The sequence below is a fragment of the Coloeus monedula genome (genome assembly GCF_965178545.1).
Source record: "Coloeus monedula genome assembly, chromosome: 1".
Lineage (NCBI taxonomy): Eukaryota > Metazoa > Chordata > Aves > Passeriformes > Corvidae > Coloeus > Coloeus monedula.
The window spans coordinates 7,849,513-7,875,590 of record NC_138781.1 but is presented as its reverse complement, the minus strand read 5'-3'; the positions used below and the strand labels follow the sequence as shown (position 1 = coordinate 7,875,590).

The window sequence follows — 26,078 nt, the reverse complement described above, 5'->3', positions numbered from 1 at the left end:
CAGAACTAAAATGCAAAAGTTTTGGCTAAACACAGATGGAACAATTCAGATAGACACACTGGCCTTTTTCTTCCAAGCCTGTATTCTATCAAAAGAAAAGCAGTATGCAGCACTACTTCATTAAACACTTTCTTGATTAAAGTACTCTTCATTTCTTATCAGCATAACCCAAGACACAGTTTAAATTATGCAATGATAAATCCCCTATCATAGACTTTACAGATTACTTCCAATAGAAAACAAAGACATTATAAATTCTAATTTCATGAGGCTTAATTTTTATGAACATTTCACAGAAGTAATTAGTGGTATTTTTCCTCTAAAAATATTTAGGACATGATACCTCATGTGGCTGTTCTACACACCTATTTGCTGCTGAAACTTCTGGGTGTTGGGTTTTGCTTTATACCTTAGGAAGACAAAAATATTTTCTGAAGCATTACTACATTTTTCAGGGAAGCCACACAGAGTGTTTTTCATTTAAAATCCAAGTTCTGAAATTTCAAGGACTGTTTCAAAACCAAACTTTACCTGCCTATTCCTCACTTCTCCCACCTGAGTGCCACTTGTAACAAGTGTCTCACTTCTCTTATTCACTTGTTTCCCCCCCATCATAGTCCAATTCTCCAGCCAGTAAGCTTTTCTCTTGGTCTACAAGATTTCTTCGTGCAATATAGTAAGATACTTGAGTTGGTTTTAATGTGGAAACTGCTTAAAATAAACCACTCGACACCCTTCTCTGTTGTTCAGATGCCAAATTTCAATCAAGAGATAATAATGTTCTTTCTTTGTACTGCATCCATTGCAGTTCCAGTCTTGTGTTGCAGGAGAACAGCAGCCCTAACCCTTGTTTACAAGCAGTGGATGTTATGAGATTTAAGGAAAAGTGCTGTTATATAACACTCGAATAAAGAACAAAACTCTTCAGAGCTGGAGGCAGGCATCTAACCATGCAATGAACAGAAGTGAATACTCTACAAAGGTTCTCTCTCATGGTGGTATTCTCCTTTGGAGAGTGCAACTGTGAGCCTACTGCCAAATGGAAATAAGACCCATACAAAATAATACAGGAATAAAAAGATGGTACTATTTTGGAAAGGTGAATTTTATGGCAATCTGCAAGCCATCAGAATAAAGCCAAAACATGAGTAACCAAAGATATGGCCAAAATATTCACCCTAAATGATGAGCAAATTCTATAAAAACTCCATTAACAAAATCAGTTAAGAACTTGCTTTGATGGTACCTTTTGAATGAAAGGAATTTAATTCTGAGTTCGACAAATTTGGACAAGGTGATTATTACAGAATTCTCACTCCGGAGTTCGTACTCTCAAAATGAAGCTGTGCTTTTCTACAGCAGTGTTTGGCAGTGAATCCCAGCTGTGTATTTAATTTTACATGATGCGCCTTGCGTCCATCATCTCAGACTGTGGCTGCAGACAGCACAAATGCATCAGTCCACCTCCAAAACACCACACCAGAAGTGTGTATCATCAATCCAGTGAATGAATAAAGAGTGTTCAAGGATTTCACGTTCTTTTGGAGGGTAGATTTAACACTTGGGAAGTAGGAAATTAACCACATTAAGGTATATTTGGTGCAAGATGCTGCTCTTGCAACAGTGAAGGCTGAACAATGCAGGTGGCCCCTTTCAATGCAGATCTCCACCTACCAAAAATGTTGTTTTACCAAGACAGGTTTGATACAACTGGAGCATCACAGCACACCCAGTTGTAAGAACTTCCTAGAGTAATGCTGCTGTGTCTTTGAGGAATTGATTTCCTGATGAGTTAAAGCTCCAAAGAGGAAATACACTCTGACTACACTTCTCAGCAGGTAATCCATTCAATCCTATTTAATTAAGAATTGGAATAAAAGTAATATTAAAGGAGATTCCTGGTGGGGAAAAGAAAAATCTTACATCAAAAACTTGCTGCAAATTAAAAATAGTTATGATACTCTTGTCTAATAACAAAAGGAGAAACCTTGCAACAGAGTTAAAGTGATAAGTTAAAAAAGCAATTCTTTTCATTAAAGCTTTCAAGTGCACAAAATATGGCATTGCACACACATGATATAAGATATCTTAATTTTTATAAGGTTAATTAGTATATCTAGCCAGTACATCCAATAAGAAATCAGTTATCCCAGTAACCCACGCCTGGGTAAGCCCCCTGGAAGTGGTCCAGGGCCTTCGTTGCCCTATTTTCTTGTTATGTCTCTTAAATTTTGGTAGAAAATAAGATGTCCTTGTCAGGAATTCTCTTCTTAAGAATAAGACTAAACAGAATTTCAAGAATGTATAGTAAGGGTCTGTTAAACTGTGAGGGAGGGCAGGAAAAATACTAGAAGCTACAGAAATATACATTAAAAATCTACAAGGCTATAAATACATGAAAAATATATAAAAAGCTAAAAAACCTTTAGGCATCACTACCAGGCTATAATCAGTTAATGTGTACTTGGCAGACTTTGGCATAAGCTTTCTTATTGCAACTGAAAGAACTCATCCATTTTTCTAATCAAAGAAGATAAACCTCACAGAAATTTCAGTCTTACCACAACTTTCGAAACAACAATCTGACCTTCGCCTGTCTAAAATACCAAACCTCCCATGCTTACACTCCTCCTCAAAGGGAGATACCCAAGAACTATATTTACATCCCAAAAGCCCCAATGATACATCTGCAAAGGGAAGCACCGCAGCTCTTGGAGATGTAACAGACTGTGCAGTATTACTGTCATCTCCTACCTAAACAGGTCCCTGAAGTTTCTAATGTTGAAGCCAAGACTAAGTATGGTCATTTTGGGCTTTTCCTTATGACTTTAATCCCAAGGGAGAGAGGGGATCTGATGTATCTGACAATACAGATGCTATCACAATTCATCTTATAGAAAGAGTACTACCACCAGTAACTCAACATTGCCAGTGTTGCACCAATTCTTACCCAGCAGTACGTACAACTCTACAAAAATCAAACTGTAACAGAGCTAGTTACTTTAAGTTTCCATTAGTCACAGCATACCTCTTCTGATTCATTAGCCATTGTTTGGGATTCTTCCAGCTCCTCATCAGCTGCATACTCTCCTTGTTCTTCCATTGCTTGCTCATTATATGATTGCATGTAATCTTCATCCTAAAGCAGTAACACAGGAAGGTAGAAAGACAGAGGCCAGCAGAATAGGTGAGGTCTGACTGCATTGCTACAGCTTCCAGAGTGGAAGAGAAGTATTGCATCTCTCAGAACTATCAATAGTAAGTTATGTGGCACATATACAGCATAATTAACAGGGCTTTTAACTAGGCAATAATTTCAACACTACCAAAACAGTTTCCATTCATATCCCAGCAATGTCATCACAAAGATTCCATTTAATTCTGTTTGCCCCAACTACTTCTATACATCTACATCCACTGATTACAAATTCATAAAGCAAACACTGCAGGACTTTCTTACAGGAAAAAAACATCTATAGCACATATACATTAACATCAGGTTTTACCCCATCAAAATATAAACATTCTTTAAGCATTCTGCAAGTGCTTACATATGAGTGGTTCAACTCTGAAAAATTATGAACATAAAACAAAAGCAAAATCTTTCTTACATTTGCTTGTATTTTAAAACACCTCACTGACACATACAGTTTTCATTAAGATTAAATAATTTCATTAGTACTTAAAGCCAGTGCATGTTCTCTAACATGCTGCTTAAATTATATTGAATTATGCAGGTGACATTTTCTGAACTAACCTCCAATCTCTTTATTCAGGTTTAGACAGCTCTCAGTTACAAAAAGGATGAACAAGCAGGACATCAATCACTTTGGGATATTAGCACCTTAAAGATGTCTTTAGCAGGTCAATAATCTTTTCACCTTCGAAGGACTTTATCAGATCTTGTCTAAAGCCTGGATAAAAGCTTTTGCATTAAGTACTTCTAACAATTGGCAGTGTATCTCCACCACACAAAGCTGTTTTCTTCCTTAAGGATACAATCCTCAAGGTCATGATTCTCAACTGCTTTCCAGCATGACAAAGGAGCATTACCTACCGCCAAACAAGCTGTCAACACAAACTTTGTCACAGCCTAGATAAAGAAACTGGCACACAGTGATAATAGGTCTAATTTTCCCTCCTCCCTAGGGAGGTAAACAGATTTTAAATCAGTCTAAAACCCTATGCACGTGAAGCAATGTTATCTTTGAAGATACAACAGAAAGAAACTCACTGGAAATTCATCTAGGGGTTCATTGATTTCAAGGTCTAGCACTTCATCTTCTTCTCCAGGCTCTTCCCCATATTCTATTTGGTCTTCTGTCAGTTCAGGATCATTGCCTTCATAATGTCCTTCCTCTGCATATTCTGAGGCATATTCTTCAGGTGCTTCAGATTTGTCATAACCAATTTCATCTTCCCCTTGGTCATACTCAGACTCATGTTCCAGTGAGGGATCGTTGATGGACTCTGAGAGTTCGTATGATGTCAGGATGCCAGATGTGGCATTGAGGCTCACTGTGACGCCTGGAGAGCTGTGGGATAGGGGGAGAATTCAGAGGCTGAAGTCTAACTGTCAACTACTCACAAAGATTTAGCAAAACAAAGCCAACAAACATAAAATCCAAGTTGATGGAGAGAATTATACCCCATAAACTATTTGACTCCATGCCATGTTCTCATAATGCATACTAAAATGCAGCTTATCACCAGCTGCAGGCTATTTGACCAGGGGAATCAAACCAACCAGATGGTTTAGCAGGTCAAACTGGCAAAAGTCCTGCTTGGTAACCAAAGCAGACCAGATTCATTTTAATTCCAAGACTAACAAAAAACCACACAAAATTACTATAACTGCATCTGTTTTCCCAATCTTCCAGAATACACTAGTACTTTTCACTAAATGTATTAATGTTCTTCATTCTTGATTATCTTGAATTCCAGCTTACATTTTTATGATAGATTTAATGTTCTACTTAAAATCATATAAAATAGTCAAGAACTGTAATTTAAATGATTAAGACATTCTTAACTAGCACTAGCATAGACACTGAGAAAAACCAATCAATAGAAAAACTGGCAAGTTTATAATCTGCAGGCAGGCAAAGCAAAGCTCAGAGTTTACTGTTGACAAAAGCTAGTGCCATTAACACAAAAAAAAGCAACTAACCAACAGCAGACTAGTTCTTGATTTGAGGGCTCCAGGTATAAGGAACAGAAAGTATTTATTTTTTGTTAAATAACATTCCTATTATTCACTATTTTCCTAAGTTTGGGGGAACAAGATCCAGGCAGCTTTGAGCTATTTGCATCTCTAAGACAGAGAAGATTTAACAGGAAAGTGAAGACATTATGCAGGATTATCATTATCCTCCCAACTACAGAAGCATGAGGTTGAATAGAAACATAAGGGGAAGGGAAAGGCTCTCTCTGGCAATAAAACTGATAAAAATGCAAATCTTGGCTACAGAAACCTGCTTCCACTGGGCAATATTATCACATTTGAGATACTTCATCATCACTGTGTTTTGTTACCCAGGGGCCTCAAGGAGGATATACAGCAAAAAACCACAAAGAACTATAACTGGGATTCTCCCTTTGAAGGCAACAGTCCAACCTTCACTCCTGCAGGGAGGAAAACAGCAGCCAGTGAAGAGATTGATGGTGGAGTGTTTTATCACACCCTCATCAATCCAACACAGGGCAGGACTCCTTATCCACACTACAGCTAAAGACAGGGGATGTCAGGGATGGAGATACACCTATGTATGTTACACATACACATTCAAAGCCTTTCAGATGACATGCCCTGACAAGTAAAGGAGAAGCTAGAAAAACACACAGGCCAGAAGAAGCAGCAATGGCACTGCATCACTCTGGCATCACAAGCATCCTCCCTCCTACTTCAGTCCAGCTTAAAAAGTAAAAACAAGAAGACACTCATTTTGACTTGTAATGCCCATAATTCAGCTGTGGAGCTGTAGCACCACAGGGTATTCACAGGGCAGGATCCTCAGTAAACTCCCACGGCAGTACCTGCTCCAGCCTATTAAGTCTGTTCAAAATTTTCTGCTATGTAATTGTACACAAATACTTAAGTCACAAATTTTCCTCCTTGGCATCTTCGGAGGTAAGAGAAATTTCTAAAAGAAAGATGGCAGAAAAGGACTATATAGGAGAAGGAAGCTTACCACAGTAAGCAATACTGAGGCAGTAAAGAAAGCTCTGTAAGTGCTTATAATTAATTCTATATGCACAGTAGATGACAATTTCTTCTCATAGGCTTTTTATAGATTTGAATAAATTTATTAGATCAAAATAAACAAAAAATAATTTTACTGAAATGTTAACAATGCTACTGAATACATTATATATATCACTAAGTAGCTGGCTAGCTAAAAAGCAAAACCATTCTAAGTATATATCAGTAACTTTAGTTTAGTAGTTATCAGTTATCAGTAATAGTAGTCATTCATAGCTTTGAGTTATCCAAAACAAGATTCAAAAGAGAAATACCGAAATTCTTGTTCCTCTTCATTGTCACTTTGCAGAAGATCATCATTCAGCTCTTCATCTGACAAGTCTGACTGATTCTAGGTTTCAGAAAAAGTCAATCATGAACACAAAAGATACAAACTTTTAACTAAGTACTGAACAGTAAATATTTTTTATGAAGAATACATTCCAAACTAAGACCATATCATCAAAGAAATTACCTAATTCAATAAGAAAAAACACACACCACAAGATCACAAATCTTAAAATACATCTTTGACAATCCTATAGAACTCAGGCTTGCCTATCAACATTTTTTTTCACTGATCCTTCTCAAATACAGCTAAAGATGACAATTTAAGACAGACCAGGAAGGAAGAAAGGCTAGCGTTTGTACACAGCCTTGTGACCTTGATGCATTAGGCAAGTCAAGAAAATGCATGAACTGCAACTTCTAGAGAGCTGAGATAGGAGACTGCAGGAAAGGGTACAATAAAGAAAACTGAAAAATCATTATTAGTTTGTAAGCGAAGAAAATACTGTGTCTCCTCCTAATCTGTCAAATTAAACAACGTTCATGTGGTTTGGTTTGGGTTTTTTTTAATAATTACCCCCTTGGAAGAGGTAACTGCATTTTTCCTAAGCAACATTTCCAACCCTTAAAGTAACAGGGCCAGAAAGGTTACACAAAGGTAGATTTATCTAAAAGTACTGGGATGAGATTAAATAGATGGAAGTTTAGCCTAAATAGCTCAGAGAAAAACTTTGAGAAATCTGTTATCTCCCCACCATATGAGTCCATACCCACAGATGCTGCCCTGTGACATGACAAACTAAAAAGAAGAATAGAAAAAGCACAAAAAACCATAATACACTGGAGAATCAAGTACTGGTCAGTATTCACATATATAATTTTTAAGGTAAGTAAGTGGCTTTATCAACTCCATTCATAGTACAAAGATGCATACAATGCTAATTAATTGCTTATGGTTCTGGTAACTGTGTAACAAACATCTACAACCATTATCCTCCTGGAGTTTTGTTCTCTTTAAACCAGCACATTAGAACAAGGAACTTCCTATCTTTAATAGAAATGCTTATAGAATAATTTCAAGAAGCTAACTTTCAACATTTGGAGGATGGTTATAAAAAACTACAACAAATAAACTCTTAATAAAGCTGGGGTTTTTAACTACCTATTAGTCTCCAATGAGAACCTTTAAAATTACTTTAAAAATGAGTTCATTCAGCAGATAAAATACAGAAAGAGGTGACCAGTCGATTTGATTTTTTAAACAGAAGTCCTGTCTTCTCCTACAGATATCTGGCAAATCAAAAGATACATTTAGTTCTTTTCACAGAGTTCAATTCTGGAAATAGGTACCAGAAGGAAGAGCAGACATGAGGAGAACTTGCTTATGTTCCCCAGTTTTAGCTGCTCCCATATTTTTCCCCTCACTTTAAAAGGGGAAATCCTCTGCCTACTCATCAGACAGCAACGTAGAAGATCATGCACACCAAGTGAGAACTTTCACAGACAACACTGACTGCTTTTTTATTTATTCTCTGGTAAATACTGCTGGAATTGTGACAAGTGATTTTTAATAGGCAGGAAACTGGCATTTGGATTAAATTCTTCATCATGCTAATTAGCATTCAGGAGACATAGCTGGGTTGAAAAAAAATTTTCCTGTAAGTTTTATTTTTAAAAGCCACACTTAAAGGTATTTCACAGAAGGAAACAGAGCCCTGAGTGCAGAATGCTCTGGCAGTAAGGAAGACCTCAGATACCTGTGGCTGTCAGGCTTTGGGGAGGTGACTGTAAAACACACGAGACCAAACCTGAACTGGTTAAGTTGAATAACATTCACATTTTAATGTCTGCAACAATTCACTTTACTACACATCTCTTACCTTTTTTCCAGTTAGTAAATCCTCTCCAAGCAAGTCATCATCAAGCTCACTGGAAAACAGTAACAAATTTAAGAAGTTGAACCTTACAAAACAAAACCAAACACCTTACAGGGCATGTGCCTTAAACTGCCTCAAGAAGAATTGCTGCCAAGACAGCACAAAGCCTCTTTTAGCAAAGCATTCAGGGAATAAAAATTTGTATTTTTAGTGAAACAACAGACGATACATATTAAATAAGTCTGCTATTGCACAGTCATTTCATTTCCATATGTTCCCCTTTCCATATCCCCTCAACTAAACACAGCAGAGAAACCTAGCCAAAGCACAGGCACAGCCAGCCAAAACACAGCCATTCTAGATCCTTCACACCAAGGCCATTTGGACACACTGTCCAAATTCATTCCGTCCAAATTGCTGATTTCCAGCTCCCCAGGGAGGAAGCAAGTGAGACAAGAATGTCCTGTGGGCAAAACTCAGTCTACAGGTCCCCCTGTGGCCCGAGCCGCAGCTCAACAAAGAGCTGGGAAGCCAGCTGGCTTGGGAGCCTGGATCTTTCCTAAAGGCCAGGCTTAGGCCTTGATCTTTCATAAACACTTTATTCCCTCCTCCTCAAGTTGAGGGTAAGGTCAAACAGGTATTTGTAGGGCAACAAAATCAAATGCATGTTTCCCCAGTTCTGTAATTGCGCCCAAGAATTCAGGAAGCACAGAAATACCTGTCTTACAAAACTTCTGCCATCACAGGACACCTGCCCCATAAATAAGATTCAATTCAAGGAGCTACAGCCCAGGTGTGTTAAACTTTAGAACAGCTGCTTAATTTCACTCTTTCTTCAGTGAAAGAGTTATCTAGCAACAGGGATAAACAGATTCCCCTTCTACAATAAACTGTTGTTACTGACAAAAGCATGTATTACAACATGCATATCAATACTAAAATGAGATGCCAGTGATTTGAAATATGAGTTGTACCTTAAGAGGAGACTATTTCTACCTGCACACCTTAAAAAAACCAAAGACAAACAAAAACCACCATGCCTTAGGATAGTACATATAAATCAAATCATCCCAAGTGAGAATGGCCTATACGAAAAGGAATTTCTGTGAGTTCCTTAGGACTACATGGCAAATACTTGAAAATGGGGAGCCAAAACATAAATCAGTTGGTTTTGCAGATGGATACATCTCTTTCAGTGCTGATTACTGTACAGATAACATGGGAGGGAAGGAGGCATAAGGGTGGTGTAAAAATCTTATGGGCTAGGAAAGAACAAATGATACACTGAAGAAGCCCTAAATAGGACATTATCATCAGTACACAGAATTTATCCACAGTTATTGCTCACAAACAGTTCCAGGAATGACTGAATATTAACTAATAGCAATTGTTTTGTGCTCAATGTAATATTAAACAAAAAAATCGGGAGGTAAGACATATCATATTCCAAAGAGCAAACTGACTAGAACTTAAGCCTCTTCATTCTGAGACAGGAAACTCTATGTAACAGAAATGGTTGAAGAAAAATTTCCTACTTCAATTTTGTCTCTAAAAAATAAAAAAATCATTAATCTCTTCAACTGCCAGTAATCTGACAAATGCATCAAAAGGTTTAAAAATATTTCCCAGCACATGGTTTGCCACTGACAGCTTTTAATAAAACTGCACTAGAGAAATTCCAAAAGATGGCAAGAGCATATGTTATAGCAGCATTTAAAGACAAAAACCAAGTTCAAGTAGCAAGAAATTCAGATTAAGGAAAGGAGTGGAAAAGAAAGATATAAATTAATTATCTAAACATAGCTAGAGCTATTTAGCATATTACTAAAAAAGCATCCTTGATGTGGTTACTCAGAAAAAGATTAACATTTGATCACTAGAAGTAACTGCAAACATATTATAGATGTTTAGAAACTCTGGCCTATTGCTTGACAGTCAAAAAAATTAACACTAGGATATAAATGAGGTTTGTATCAGGAAAGGATACCCATCAAAACATATTAAAATATTCAATGTCATTCAGTATTTTCATCGATAAATTAGAAGAAAAATGACCATTTTTGACTTTTTGAATAAGCAAAGTAACAGTGAAAAGACTGCACCATATAGTGGAACTATCTCAAGCTCCTTTCAAGTACACAAGTTATCTGTTAGAAAAAGTTACCTATTAGAAAAAAGGGGGACCACAAGGACTAAATCTGAGCATTAAAAAGAAAGCAAACAAACAAAAGAACCACAAAGAAAACAAAGCAAACAAAAAACCCCAGGTACTAGGCTAGCTGAGAAGAACAGACAAAAATGAATGGTTGTAATCTGATATCACACAAATCCACATAAAATAAACGTGAATAAAAGTACACGTCTATGATAAAGGCAACTCACCCTCACTATCATCAAGACACAAAAGTCTTTCCAAACCCACAAGAAATTTTGGGTAAAGATAATTTTGGGTTTGCTGCTCTTAAAAGAAAGAGACTGATTTTCTTCCCCTTCCTCAACCCGCAACACCCAACATTTTCCTCACTGAATAAATTTAGCTTTCCCAAATAAGGAAAAAAATAACAAAGCAGACAGTAAAAAGTGGAAAGTTTTCTGCTGGCATAGAGAAATTAGTTATCTCAAAGAAGGGTCTGAACCAAGTGAATTTCAGTAGAAGTCAACTACTAAATCAGCCCTGTCATCTTGAAGAAGAGCACCAGAAATGCAGGTTTATCCCAAACCCAAGCTTTGGGCTACTTAATGTAGATAAATGTATAAATTAACATGATAAAGACGTCAGACTTAGGCCTCCAGTTTCATGAGCACGCCTCATTAAACAGGAGCAGTAGCAAGGACACAAATGTTTCAGGAAAAGAAACTGTAAAAAATGGGAAAAACTCTCCAAGAACAATATTACATTTTGTACTCCCAAATTACTGGGGCCTTCCAACTCTCAATTAACACCCCCCAGGGCTTGAGAAAGGACAGAGGTTGGAAAATTTAAAATTATTTAAGTGACTGGGGGATGGGACTCAGTCAAGCCTTACTGTGTAACAACACAGCAAGAGCTGATGCTTGATGAAGATCTGTGACTAACAGAACTCCTTCATCTCCCCCCCTCAAATGTTGCTTCAGTTGAAAACAAAGCACGAAGGATTAAAACACAGACTACTGTGTTCATCCAGCCCTTCTTCCATCTTCAAGAAACCACGTCCTTTACTGAATTAGGCCAGTAGGTAAAACCCCCAAGCAATTACAATAGGCAAAGTATCCATGTACAGCATTTGTAATTGCCAAGACACTCATAAAACTCAACACTTCCAAAGACTTTTTTTTAATTAAAAAAATATTCCAACACATGCAAATAGTATTTTATTAGATACACTTGTAAAATAAAATTTCTGAAATGACAGCAAGATGAAAGTCTGGAATCTTCCGCTTTGCACCTAAAACCACTTCCCTCACATTTTCACTATCGAATTTTTTATCATCTCTCTTAAATAAATGCAGCTAACAATAAACACAAATTAATTTTTTTCTCTCTAAAACTAAGTCCTTGTATACTTCAAAGTCTCAGCTTGGTGAAAATACTCTAGAACTGCTCTCAAGCCCTATTAAAATAAACCAGCTTTGCACAGGGAGTTTACTACTGGGTAAAAGCTTCCAATTTCCGATGCAACAGCTGCTTGACTCTTCCAAATTTTCTCAAGCGATGAGTAGGGCAGCTAAAACCAAATGTGACCAGTCAGCAGCTACGAGCCCACCCATTCACACCACAAAGTCAGCAAAGGCCAGAAGTTCAGAAAATATTCTAATACAAAACATTCTGCCTCTAAGACTGATTTTAAGGTTTCTGAATAACCCATCCTGGGGATGGAAGGCAGCACAGGAGTGACCCACTCCGAGCAAGTTCTTTTAATTACCCTCTCAAACCAGAGCAGTTCCTCAATGCAGTTCAGCATCCAACCCTCTAAGAGCTGTACTGGCCTGACAGAGAGCAGACACTGCTCACCAGCAAACAGCAGAACACCCTGTATATACTGGAGCTACTGTCCAAATTCCTCAGTCATATGCTCACCTCCTGCAGCAATGAAAACTACCCACTTAACCTAGCAGAAAAGCACAGAGGAGGAACTGAATGCCTCTGGAATGACAATAAATGTAGAGCAGTTGATTTACTCCAAGGGCTCAGCTCAGTGGAAAACTACTTTACTTAGTAAAATTTGTTTACTACAGTCACTTGAGTGATTATTAGAGAAGACAGAAATCTATTTGGAGTATTTTTTTCTCCCTTTTAGAGTGAAACCACTGGTAAAGTCTGAACAAGTCTATTACTAAAAAGGAATCATAGAAAAATAACAGAAACAAGTGAAAAGTTTTCTCCCAGAAAGAGTAGACCAGTCTAGCTAGCAGCTTGATTCCTGTCACATAAAAGAACACACATTCTTCCCCAAAAAAACCCAAAGCACACACTCTTCTCAATCTTTAAAACAGTGATATTGTTGAAGAAGCCCATGCCTAAGCTCTCCACCTCTTCCCCGATTTAAAACTGAAGTAGAACTTTGAGGATAAGAACTTAAACATCAAGTAAAAAAAAAAAAATTAAAAATTAAGTTGGGCAAATTCAAGTACTAGCAAATTCTAACTCTGTAAACCACCAAGGTCTACTAAATATTTAAAAGGAAAACCAGAACATTAATTGCAAAATTACACACCATAAATACGTAGTACTTATCCAATTTTAAATGGCACCTCTTCAGAATGCTCTATATTCCTCAAGGCAAGTACATGTTTGGCACGATCTAGCACTGGCTGACACATGCAAAACAACCAACATCTTCATTAGTATCTAAATGTGCACTGTTCTAAATGTTACAGTACAAAATGCCAGAAGGGGAAAACAGAACAATGCAATTCAGCATTGAAATTCATCAGAAAGCAAACATGAAAATATTCTACCTACCTGTCCCAGTCATCATCTCCAGCTCTTCTTCTCCAAGACCTTTCTGCACCAGGCTTATCAAACTGATCAAAGTCATCATCTGTAAAAAAAGGTGACTACATTAAATAATTCTTACTGAAATGAAACGTTGCCAAAGCAACCACACAGATGGGATTTTCTGGGTGCACGTGGGGGTGTGCGTGTTGTTCAGAAGATGCAAAAATACCCTTTTTTACTTTCTAATTACCATGAAGAAAACAGACAAATACCAACACAGAATTATAGAATCATTAAGGTTGGAAAAGACCTGTAAGATCACCAAGTTCAACCATCAATCCAGCTCCACAACAATGTGCACCACTAAACCATGTCTGCAAGTGCCATATATAGCCAAGTGGTTTTTGAACCCTTCCAGGGAGGGTGACTCCATTTTTCTGGGGAGCCTGTTTCAGTGCTTTACAATTCTTTCAAATATCCAATCTAAACCTCCCTTGGCACAACTTAAGGCCATTTCCTCTCATTCTGTCCCTTGTCACGTGGGGCAAGGGACAGACCCCACCTGGCTACAGCCTCCTTTCAGGTGGTTGTAGAGAGTGATAAGGTCCCCCTGAGCCTCCTTTTCTCCAGGCTGACCACCCCCAGCTCCCTCAACTGCTTCCTGTCAGACCTGTGCTCCAGACCCTGCACCAGCTTTGCTGCCTTTCTCTGGACACACTCCAGCACTTTAGTGCCTTTCTTGCAGTGAGAGGCTCAAAACTGAACACAGGATTGGAGGTGCAGCCTCAACCAGTGTTGAGTACAAGGGGGTGATCATGGGCCTTGCCCTGCTGGCCACACACACAAACCAAGATGGCCTTTTTGGCCACCTGGCCACACTGCTGGCTCATATTCAGCCACTGTCAACTGACATCCCCACGCTTCAACAATAAAAAAAACTCCATAATGTACTACACAGCTTTGCCTCTTCTCACTGTTGTTGCAAGGATCACCTGAGGAAAACAGATAGAGCATGAGCTAAATCACTGGCAGATTTTTACAATGAAAGTCATTCCACGGACAAGAGCTCCCCAGAAAAGCACGAAATTCTAGTACAATGGAGGTGAAGGTAACAACATCTGCCAAATCTTGCTTCCCTTGGAGGCCACAAGCTCAACCACTAACACTGAGCCTGCAAAGGCACTTCGAAAATAGGAGTAAACCTCAGGTCAGCACAGGGCAGGCCAGTACCAGCAACACGACACAGAAAAGTCAGCTGGAAGGCACCATCAGTTATCTCAACTGGGGCAGTAAAACCCCCAAGAAGTCACTGCAGCAGACTACACTCTGTACCTAAGCATGCACTTGAAGCCTTCCAAGAAACAACTGGTGCTCCGTATTTCTCTCAACAGACACCCCAATTTAGCCCACCACATCCTCCTGCATAGCTTAGTTTGCAAATGACAATTTTGCTACTTAAAAATACAAAAACCTCCATTTCTCTGCAGAGAATATGCAAAGGTCATTTGCTCTGTTCAGACATCATGTCTTGTCACCTGGAAACTGCAAGCACATACCCTCAGTTATACTCTGCCTCCACTTTCCCACTCTCTCACTACAGCCCAACATAGAATACACACCTGGATTTATTCTCTTTCCACATATTTTAACAGCTTTAGTAAGAATCAAACAAGTGGGCAAATAAAAGTTACGCTCAACACAGGGGGAAACCTGCTGCAGTTTAATGGTCTGCAAAATACAGGAGGTCAAGCAATCCAGTCCTTGCAGTCTGACACTGTAAATTTGGATCATGAAGATGCCATATACCCACTTGCCCTCCTGAGTCTACTTGCATTCAACTCTTTAACCAAGTACACTGCCAAGGAACAAGTGTTTTATTCAACTGGTTTTTTTGGTTGGTTGGTTTCTTTAATAAACCTCCAAAACCAAATCTGTCTTCAGCTCTTTAAACTCAACCCACTATCCTTTAGTGAATATTCCCCATATGCAGTGACAAACCTATTCACTTCTTACTTCATCTTATCAAAATATCAGTGTTAGTGACTGATAGAAGTTTAAAAGAAGGTAAAAACATTAAAAAGAGAAAATTCAGATCTTGCAACACCATTATATTAAGAACTTTCAAACCCGGAATTTTAATCATAAAGAGCTATGAAAGTAAGACTGCTCAATATGAATTACGATGCAACATGAGACAAGTGTGGCAACTCTCTTATTTTGAAACAGTAGGTAGAAATAATTGATCAGGTTCTCCCCTTTACTATCAAGAGATATGTTTATATTTTAACTAATCTTTTATATTTAAACTGATTCACATGGGCTAAAACCACTGTAAACAGTTGTTTTACGTTTCTCTGCTCAAACATCTACATATTGCAACCTCCTATTCCAATTCCTATTTCACTCACAGGGGAAAGCCAAACAAATACACAAAAATTTCCCATCTTCCTCTTGAACACTAAATTAACCAGTTCTGTGGTCTCTGGGAGCAGGAAAAAAAAAAAACCACCAAAAAACAAAAAACCATGTTGCTCTCCTTATGGTCATTCAAAACCACGGTAAAGCAACTGGTTTGGCAGCAACCCAAATAACAGGTGCCCACATACTGCCTAGCACAGCTGAAGACAACGACCACCATTAGGAAGACAGTAAATTCCTTTTAAGCTATGCCTGCTTGCAAGATATGTTTTTTCATGCCAGGCACCCCTTTAGCACTAGAGTTGTATTATAAACCAAGACACTTAAAGATCTGAGCTCTTAGCACACAATCCTCCCACAGATGGGCCTTCACATCAGCGAGGTTTAAATCTAGACAACACAAAGTTACACACCAAACCCTTCTTCTCTGTTAAAATGTCTTCACAGCAAAGAGAAACACTTTTCAGTACAACTCACAGCACATTTCCAAACCAGATATCAAAGCTTCACAGCCATAAAAATGTTTCAACCTATTATTGCTGCTGGTGAAGAAATCAGAGCAAATGAAGGTCCAAGTTCCTGGCAAGTTTCTAGTGTGGGCCTGAATCTCCACCACTCAGCTATCATCCCGAACCTCTACCCTCCACCTCTTCCAACCCCTCCAGAGTTCTCACATCCTATTCCTTATTTATGAGCAACTTCTACCAAAATTCAAAGCTGAATTACATCCACTAAAGCTCTTTTCCAAATTTCCTTCTAGCAGAATGTACACAAAAGCCTAAAAAATGACTGGACAATTAGCCTGTAGTGACCACAGCTTGCAAGAACTGCTCCACATGTCCCCTTCACCTCCCTGTTTTCTCATCTCTTCTGTCCCCACATCAACACATGATATAAAGATCTTCAGGACAGAGGGAGACAGCTTTTCTTTTTTATGCTTATTTGCTCAGTGACAGCTGACACTGACAATGAGCATTACAAATTATGCCATTTTGACATTAAGGATTGTCAGAGCAGGTTGTAGCTTTCCTTTAGAAAAGGAGGTCATGACAGCCATACATCTGCGAATAACATTCCATGCCAGCTTTATTTCTGAGACAGCAGCTCTGAAATGGACTCGGGCCTTGCACCTGCAATGTGATGTGATACCTAACAGACCTCATGAGGCATCACTTTCTCTCCATTTCTGAAACCACACAGACTTTCATTTTTCTTCAGCCTGTCTAGGCCATAACATTGCAAAATACCAGTAAACAACAATCAATGTAACATTTATAGCTGTTTCTCCTTGAGAAACTCAAAGCCCGTGTTTGTGCCACAGGTGGTTAAACGCCTATAAAACATTAACTTGTACAGAAATAAAACCACTCAGCATCAGCAGAGTGAGAGCATAGCCAAAGTTTAATTTTTTTTTAAATAATTCTCAGAACTACTGTGTGTAAGACAGTAGAAAAAAAAATGGATGGTGGGAATCCACGAACATAAGCTTTAAAGCCTTAAAATGTCTATGGCAAGGAAAAGGGTCTGTATCTCTTCCAGCAGTCTCGGTGCAGCCGTACACAGCAACTGTTGCTAAGACGCAAGGCACTGGCCACGGCTCCTCAGGAAAGCTCACCAAGATGATGTTTGTGCATCAGCTGGGTACCAACTGGAACCTGCTGATAGGTGATCACCAAACACACTAAGCCCCCTCTAATTTCCAGGCAACACTAGTAAGCAAAACAAAAAAAAACCCAGAGCAAACCAAAGGAGATCTATCAAACACCAAAAACGCATTAGCTGAATAAGCAAGTAGAAGGGGCCAGTTATAGAGGGAAAAACCAAACCAATCCACCACTTGGCTCTTCCTACTGCAGTTCTAAGAAAACCACCAAGATCAAAGTGGCAGGGAAGTTTCAGGATGCTGCAGAGAAGGACTCATGCTGCCTGTTTTGTTAGACCAGCCTGCCTCACAAGGCTCTGGCCAGCTGTGAAGCAGAATAAACACAAACACACTTGGGCCCCACACTAAAAGGTTCCTATTTTCTTTATACTTACCCTGGTGCTGCACCAGCAGTGAAGTAAATTGTCCCATGCAGCTTATGTTCTAGTTTTATGATATATGGCCACAACTGGTATCTTTTTTCCTGTTCAATGAGAACAGATCATCCACACCAGAAAACCACAAAATACAAGCCTCATTTCTTCTCTGGCTGTGCTGATGGCAGTTTCTAACTCTGCGGACACCCCCCTTCAATAAAATCCTCATTATTTTTTCTGTGTAAAATAGAAGTCTTAAGCTGCACAGTCAAGTCTCACAGGCGTAGGAGGTGAATCAGCAGAACACTGCAGAGCTCTTAACATCTTAAAATGGTACTAACAGCCTAAAAAGGTAGTCACACATAGCAACTGTTGCTAAGATGGAGTATTTTACTGCAATGAGATGGCCAAGACTTCTAGAGTAAGGAAAACATTTGATGACTGCATTTTCAGTCTTCCCAGAACTACACCTGAAAGCTTTCCAGAACACTAACCACATGCTGTCTCACAAACCTGAACAGTTCAAAATTCTGTGTTCTGGTTTGTTTCAGCATTACACTTTCATGAACACAAAGCATATTACTGTAGTTTTAGGCACTGAAAAGGCACTGAAGACTTCTCCTTATGCAAAACAAGATGGAGATGCCACAATGATCCTATAGTTCAATGGCTAAAATAGTTCTATGCACTCTTTACCCAACAGGTCTTTTAATGAAGTAACTAAACCTCACTGCTTTTGGGCAAAATAAAAACAAACCCAGTATGATTCTGTGATAGGTAAGTGAGCTAGTAAAACAAAAAAAATTAAAGAAGAACAGAAAACTAGAGGGGAAAAAGTCACCACATGAAAAAACACCATTTCTGTATTTTTCAAATAATACTGAATATAACAAGTCCATCTTGCTCTATCCCATTCAAAACACTAAATAAGACAAGTTGATAGCATTTCAAGCACAAGACAGAAAATGAAAAACATCTTAGCAGATTATCTTTTTGTAATAACATATTTCTACAAAATATTTTTCTTCATGTTTCACTGCAAAAAGTTACACAACACATAGGAATTGTAAAAGCTTGATTTTCAGCACCCAAGTACATCATGTAAAAGCAGCCAATGAACCGAATTTTGGTATCTCTTGCCATGCAATACAAAATAACAGGTTTCATGAACACTGTCTGTAGCACAGGCTGGCAATATAACTGTACTGTTAACACCAGTTGAACAAAAACTTCTGGTAACAAATCCTGACAGCATCTGGCAAGAGAAAACCCACAAGGTCAACAGGAATTTCTGAATCCAAGTCTGTGACATAAACCCAACAATTTATGAAGCCCAATACAAATCCAGTCCCACTTATTACAAAACAAGCAAGCTTTCTACACCATCACAAAAATCACATTCAGTCTCACCACCACATTATGCACTAATACACCACAAACAGTTTAGTTTATCAGTTCAGGAACAGACATCATTCAGCCTTTATACTGGTAAACAATTACTCATAGAAGGCTTAACTATTTGGTGACTAAGTATTTATAACAACCTAGCAATTGCCTAAGACATTCCTCAATTAGTGTATTTCATGTTTTGTTTCCAAATTACTCCTACAGACAAAGTTTAGCTTCCTCAAAGAAATAAAGCAAAAAAAGTAAGTTCTACAGCAGAGAAATTATTTTTACCATCTTAAAACCAACAGGGTTTTTTTTTTTGAGTTTCTATGCAAAGCAAGCCACTAGCAATATGCAAGATCAGAATTATGATATGCTGCCTGGAACTGAAATTCTCTAACCAATGCTTGAAAGAAATAGGGCCTCTTCTTCCTTTTTTTTTTAATTAATAAACTACATCTAAACTCAAAACCACCAAGTCACCAAAAAAAAAATTTAATTTTTTTTATTTGAAAGTATTTTTCAAAGTCTGATTGAACTAGAAAATATATTTGCTTCAGAAAACCAAAAGTAACATAGTCCTTGTTTTACAAATGCTGAACAGCAAAGGAAGGCCGAGAGTTTAAATGAAAATCACATGAGTCTGGTTCCCAAATGGATCTGGACATTGATGAGAAACTAACTCTCCAGAAACTCTCCAGCATCTTTCACAGCAACCAAAAGTCATAGTTAAAACTGAGGCTGCATTACAGCACAACATAACACAGAATGAATCACATCACTTACTTGGAGGTTTTCTGGTCAAGCCTGTGACAGCCATCATCTTAAACTATTCTGGATAACAAATTCTATGTGACCTAAAATCTGAGGTTTAGTATTTAATACAATAAAGTTTGGTCTGGCTTTTATAAAAACAACTGATACTACGGATATGTTTGTTTCAGATGACCTGAAAAGAGGAAACATTCAAAAGAGTGAAAGCTTGTCAAAAAAGCAGAGAGATTAAAAATTGCTGTGTTCAAAGGACATCTCCCTGCCTCAAGCACATTGAAGCAGCAATGTTTTTTGGCACTAGCTCTTGGTACAATACTAAGTACAACACAAGGGCACTAGTTCTTAATACATCCATGCGCATACTATTTCCTTAATTGTAAACTCTATAGACCTCTAAGACTTGGAGGAGTTTCAGTGTGTGCATCACCTAGGCACAAATGTAGAATCTACTTCCAGTCCCTGGATGCCACTGCTGAATAGCCTGAAGCACAACAAGTTCAACTGAATTTATCACACTGGATAACTTCTACTACATCTTTGGACAGTGACCCACAACACACAGAAAGCTACTTGCTGTGCTAGCAGTGTAAGAAGCTCTTCTCCACTTTTCATCAACAGCATCACAAGAGGCTTTTAAAGCCATTACATTGCTGAGAGTGCAACAGCAAACCTCATGTATGTTCAAATGACATGAAGCCTCAGAAGTAAAACACCAATTCTGCCACTCTTGGTCCAGGACTTCCAGCAGGAAGGGACACACGTGTCAACAGGACCCTCCCCAACTCCTCCTCCACCCAATCCCATGCCATGACTCACAAACCAAGGACATCTCCACCCAAAAGTCTTCTAGGCCACTGAAGTTTATCAGAAGTAAACTAATCTGAAAGGAAGAAAGTTTACAATAATTTTCCCTTACTGTAGTGTGGCAGACAATGAAAAGGTGCTCCTTGCTTTGTTTTGGAGATGGTTTGGTGTTTAACCTATAACCACCTCCCCCTAAATGGGACTAAAGTCTGGCTGCACACTGACTGCAGTAAATATCATTAAAAAATTTCAGCATCTATACAAAATGGTTGTTACCTTATACTATATGATCATTAAATCACATAACAGTCCGGGTTTGAAGGGACCCTCCAACACCACCTGGTCTCCCATGAAAAAAGGAGCCTAGATGAGATAAATTACCTAGCACCCTGTCCTAACCTATCCTGAAAGCCTCCAGTAACAGCGGCTCCATCATGCCCCTAAGGAAATTTTCCCAGTGAATGATGATTCTCCCTGTTAAAACAGTCTTTCTTGTATCAAGTGAAGCCTCTCCTGGTGCAATTTGTAGCCACTGTCCCTGGTCTTCTCTGTGCAGCTCCTTGTGAAGAGAAGGCCTCCATCCTCTCTGTTCTCACCCTTTAAGTAAGATTATGTTCTCAATATTCAGTGTTTCCTCTGGTTCTGTTTTTGTATGTAAAATTGGAACAAAGGTTGGGAACCACTGTCTTATCAATGGACTAATAACCAGCTATGAGCCCTCAAGATCCCTCATCACCAGCACACCCACCTCGACTTTTCATGTTTCTACTTGCAGCCATTCTAGAATTAGAAGCAGGCTGAATCAGGTTTACTAGCTAAAGAATTTGCAAAGTATTATGCAACTGTGAATGACTCCCAGAGACTTCACAGACCACCACTTAAAAACTTTCTAGGTTGTGAAACCTAACACCAGAAGAGTCTTAACCTTTATCCTTAAAAAGCTTTGCTGCACCAACGCATCTGGTCACAAAAGTACTTGTGAATGCTTTATTCTTATGAATCAAGCCAGTATTTCCCCAACGCTTTAAAGATTATAAATGACCCATGAATGAGTCCACACATGCTGTCCAACAGACAAATCATCTTCCTTCCATCAAATACATTTAAATGTTCAGCCAACACAGACATTTCACATTTTATTCTCAGTCCTGTAGCATACTGTTACAGAGGATTTAAACTTTAATCTGTATCCTCTAAGCCAAAACTATCTCGTTTTGTCAGCTGTTATGCTGCAATGTCATCAAATTAACACTAATTTATATCTCCAATACCTATTTTGTACTATTTTACCAATCATTAGCTTTCTTGATTTTTTTAAGAAAACTGTGGGGTGCTGTTACGTACATATTTTAAAGTCTTTCCCTCACTCCCAAAAACTGAAAAACTAAATCCCGAACATTAGTTTCTACAGTTAAAATTTAAATGACAAAAATCACTTAGCTTCTTTCTCATGCTACCACTACTGACTTTAGACAGTAGTCCCTTTCCAAAAAGAGGTGCATATTCCATTTCTGTAAGTTCTAGGCTTTCTTTACTGGGCTTTAAAAGTGTATTTAACAGCCTCAACCAGGAATTTTCCCTGAGTAGTCATGGACATAAGTGTGTGACCAGTGGGTTCCTTCATTCAGCAAGTGTTGCACAGTGATCACCAAGACTAAACAAACACTGTTTATGTGGGGCAGGGATCACATTTAAGTGGCCACCATTTCCCAATGCTCAGTGTGAACGCTGAACAAACAACTGCTTGTGCCCACTTAGAACCCAGGGATCCCAATTCACCCTCAGACACAAACAGAACTCTACAACAACAAAAATCAGCCTTGAAATTGCAGTTTCACCACTTCGTTGAAGGCCGTCTGTTGCAGCACATGCCTTTGTACATGAAAGCACATTCATTCACCTTGCAGCAGTTTTAAACACAAGAACCAAAATGCTTCAAAAGTGACACTTTCTTTAATTTACTCTGTCTTCGTAAAACCACAAAAACTTCTACCTAGAACACAGATACCAACCTTACTTCCACATCAAAAGTAACTGATCTGAACCACAGAAATTAGGACAACTTTTGAAAAATAACTCCAATATTGCAATATATTTAATACCATTAAAACAATGCCTAAGGTACTAAACTATTTGCTATTTTACCAGTCAGCACTGTCCTTCCTCGCCTTTTTCCCAAACTCAACTCCTAAATTTGGGGATTTCTTTCTAACACTTACCTTTTTGTGTGGCAACACTTACTATAAAAATGTAATTATGTTTATGTGCCTTGCCACGGATCACACCAACCATGGAGCACAGTCAGACCACTTTGCTGAGTGAGCACTGAACGAGCCATCACTCTTCTCCTCAACAACTTACAGAGACTTAATCACCCTAAACTTTTGTACAGACAAGGACAAGTGGGTCAACTGAGCACTCTGATCAGTCTTTATCAAAAACTGATATTCCTAGTGAAAGCAAGCACAGAAACACACATATCCTCTTAACTGTATCTCCCCTGAACACTTCAGAGAGACCCCTTGAAAGGCTTTCTTTTAATCGCCCAAACAAATATTCTCATTTTAAAGTCTGCTTAACCAGAACCACAAGTTTTGAGCTATCTATTAAAATACTGTGTGTAGAGGTGTCCGCAATTACACAGAAGTACAGTGGAACAAACGCCTGACAGTCCTGGGAGTCAAGCACTGACTTCATTTTTACACTTTCCAAGTGATATTTTCTACTTCCGGACAATCTGTAAAATAAATTATAACTACACTGCAGATTAGAGACGTGTTACTCAGACAGGCCACACACCTGTACCTGTAAAAACTATGAAAAAATACCCACCGTCCGTAAAGGCACTTAAGTAAAGACTGGACGTGATACTTCGTACCATGGTTTAGTTGATACGGTGGTGTTCGGTCACAGGTCGGACTCGATGGTCTCAAAGGTGTTTTCCAACCTAACTGATCCTGTGAATGTCTTTCGATAAAACACACCCGTGTCCCCCGGACGCCCCGCACCCGGGGCGAGTGGCGAGGCCGCTGTCCCTCCCGGCCCTGCCCCGGCCGAGCGGCCACAGCACCTCCCATCGCCGCACGACGCCGGCTCCCAGGACCCGGAGCGGCGCTCCCGGGAACCGGCGCTGCCAGGGAAGCTCCTGCTCCCCCCGGTGCGCGGCCCCCCAGCCCCCAACCACGCGGGACGCGCCGCCCCCACCCAGGCCCACGGCAGCGCCTCCGCCCCGGGAAGGCCCCGCAGGAGCCCGCGGCTCCCCGCACCCCGCCGGCCGCGCCGCCCCGAGCCGGCCCCGCTCCCCCGGGCGCGGCCCCCGAGCACCCACCTGCGCCTCCTCCCAGCGCGGCTGCCATGGCTCTTCGCCCGGCCCAGGCGGCGGCGGCGGGTCGCGGCAGCGCCGCGGTGCCGCCCGCCGGAACGGCGGCTCCCGGCGATGCGGCGAAGGACGCGGGCAACGGGCCAGGAAGGGCTCGGATTCAGCGCCCGGCGAGCCCCGCTCCCGCCGCGGGAGAACAACAAACTAGCACAACATGGCGGCCGCCGCCGCTGTCGTCGCCGCGCTGCATCCCGGGACGGCGGCGGACCAAGGTCCCTCCTCCGCGGCGGGGGCGGGCGGGCGGCGCGCGCCGCTGGTTGGTCGCCCCGGCGGCCTCCGCGCGTGCGCGGGACGGGCGGGCGGCGCGCCTGCGCCTGGGCGGGGCGGGCGGGGCGCGTGCGCGGGGGCGCCGGCCGGGCGGAATGGCGGCCGGGGCGGGGCGCGGCTGCGGTCCGTGTCCCGGCTGCGGGTGCGGGCAGCCCAGCTGGTGCTGGTGCGGTTTTCCCTGGCCTGGACGAACAGTGGGAATGGAAGGGAGAGACTCCCTCATGGGGGTCTGTAGATGTGTCTTGCGGACGCGGGTGACCCCTCGTACCGCCTTGAAATGCGCGGCTCCCATTGGATCACGGAGTCCGTTCGGTTGGGAAAGACCTCTGAGATCCTCGAGTCCAACCTATGACTGAACAAACACTACCATGCCAATTACACCACGGCACTGAGTGCCACGTCCGGTCTTTCCTTAAACACTTCCAGGAACGGTGTCTCCGCCACCATCCTGGGCAGCTATTCCCATGTCTAATCGCGCTTTTTGTCCAACCTAAACCTCTCCTGGGGCAGCTTAAGACTATTTCTTCTTGTCCTATCACAGGTTGCTTTAGACATGAGACCGACTCCCACCTGGCTACAGCCTCCTTTCAGGTGGTTGTAGAGAGTGATAAGGTCCCTCCTGAGTCTCCTTTTCTCCAGGCTGAGCACCCCCAGCTCCCCCAGCTGCTCCTCGTCAGACCTGTGCTCCAGACCCTGCACCAGCTTCGTGTCCTTTCTGTGGACCCCCTCCAGCATCTCAATGTCCTTCCTGAATGGAGGGTCCCAGAACTGGACACACTGGGCTGTATTGAGGCTTCAGGAGTCACAGTTCCAGCTTGAACGCCCCAGTTCAGCTGCCTGTTGGGTGACAAAAAACCTCATGAGTCGAGGAGTTAAATACACCATGAAGGGGATGGGTCAGGGTGTGATAGATAGATCAGTGGTACCCCATCTCTCAAGGCTTGAGCATGCAGGGAAGTTAACCCATGTATAAATTGAACTAAAGAAGTTCAGACCATGTGGTTCTTGCTTTCCCACTCAAACCTCACCTGAGTTCTCACTTTACAGGTTCAGTTTTACAACATGCTCAGTTTAGTTCATTGCAAACTGTGAATCCTTTCCTGCTGGTGGTCCAAGCACTTCCCTCCTGGCTCTTGGTTGCTTGCTCCCCTCTCCTTTTCAAAGGACCCAGTGATCGTGTGGCTGCTGAGTGCATCAGTTTGGATCACTGATCCCATAGAAAAGTGATTACCAAAAGGTTTTCCTTTTGAGTTTCCTTCTTGAGTTCTCCCAGTTTTAACAGGAGAATCCAGATTTCTGCACAGGCCAGGTTAAATGCAATATAAAATTTTGCCATGATATAAAACAAACTTCTAGGTTATACTACTTGTGAGGAAACCAAATCTGATCTAAAACAGTTTAATGGAGCCTACTATAACAAGACTAGTTCAAGTAAACGGCAAAACTTTCCCAGGTGGACAAGTCCTCATGGAAATAATTAACAATGTTAGTATTTAAATTATCAGCATTATCTGATTAAACCCTCGCTATGAGAATAGTGAAGTTCTCATGTCACTTTGTTCTGTGCTCCCTGCAGACTTGTCTCTACATTGCATTTGATCTCATTTTTCAGGTTTTCTTCACAACCGTACAGCTAGAGGTTTATTCTTTTTGTATTCCTACAAACTCAGCTGAATTCTGTCTTTAATTCATCAGTAGGTGATG

The 26,078-nt window shown here is 40.4% G+C and overlaps 1 protein-coding gene across 5 annotated transcripts in view; it reads right to left on the bottom strand.

The window, feature by feature from the left end:
- The window catches only part of RBM33 (RNA binding motif protein 33), a 99,244-nt gene extending 74,958 nt beyond the window's left edge, over positions 1-24,286 (bottom strand). For all 5 annotated transcript variants that reach the window (XM_082283691.1, XM_082283692.1, XM_082283694.1 and 2 more), the window contains exons 1-6: positions 24,057-24,286; positions 13,349-13,427; positions 8,410-8,458; positions 6,517-6,593; positions 4,235-4,535; positions 3,029-3,139 (exon numbers count right to left, since the gene is read on the bottom strand). In XM_082283691.1, coding sequence (XP_082139817.1) covers positions 3,029-3,139; positions 4,235-4,535; positions 6,517-6,593; positions 8,410-8,458; positions 13,349-13,427; positions 24,057-24,084 — 645 coding nt within the window. In that variant the 5' untranslated portion in view covers positions 24,085-24,286. The remainder of the gene's footprint in view (positions 1-3,028; positions 3,140-4,234; positions 4,536-6,516; positions 6,594-8,409; positions 8,459-13,348; positions 13,428-24,056) is intronic.
- Positions 24,287-26,078: the final 1,792 nt, after the last annotated feature.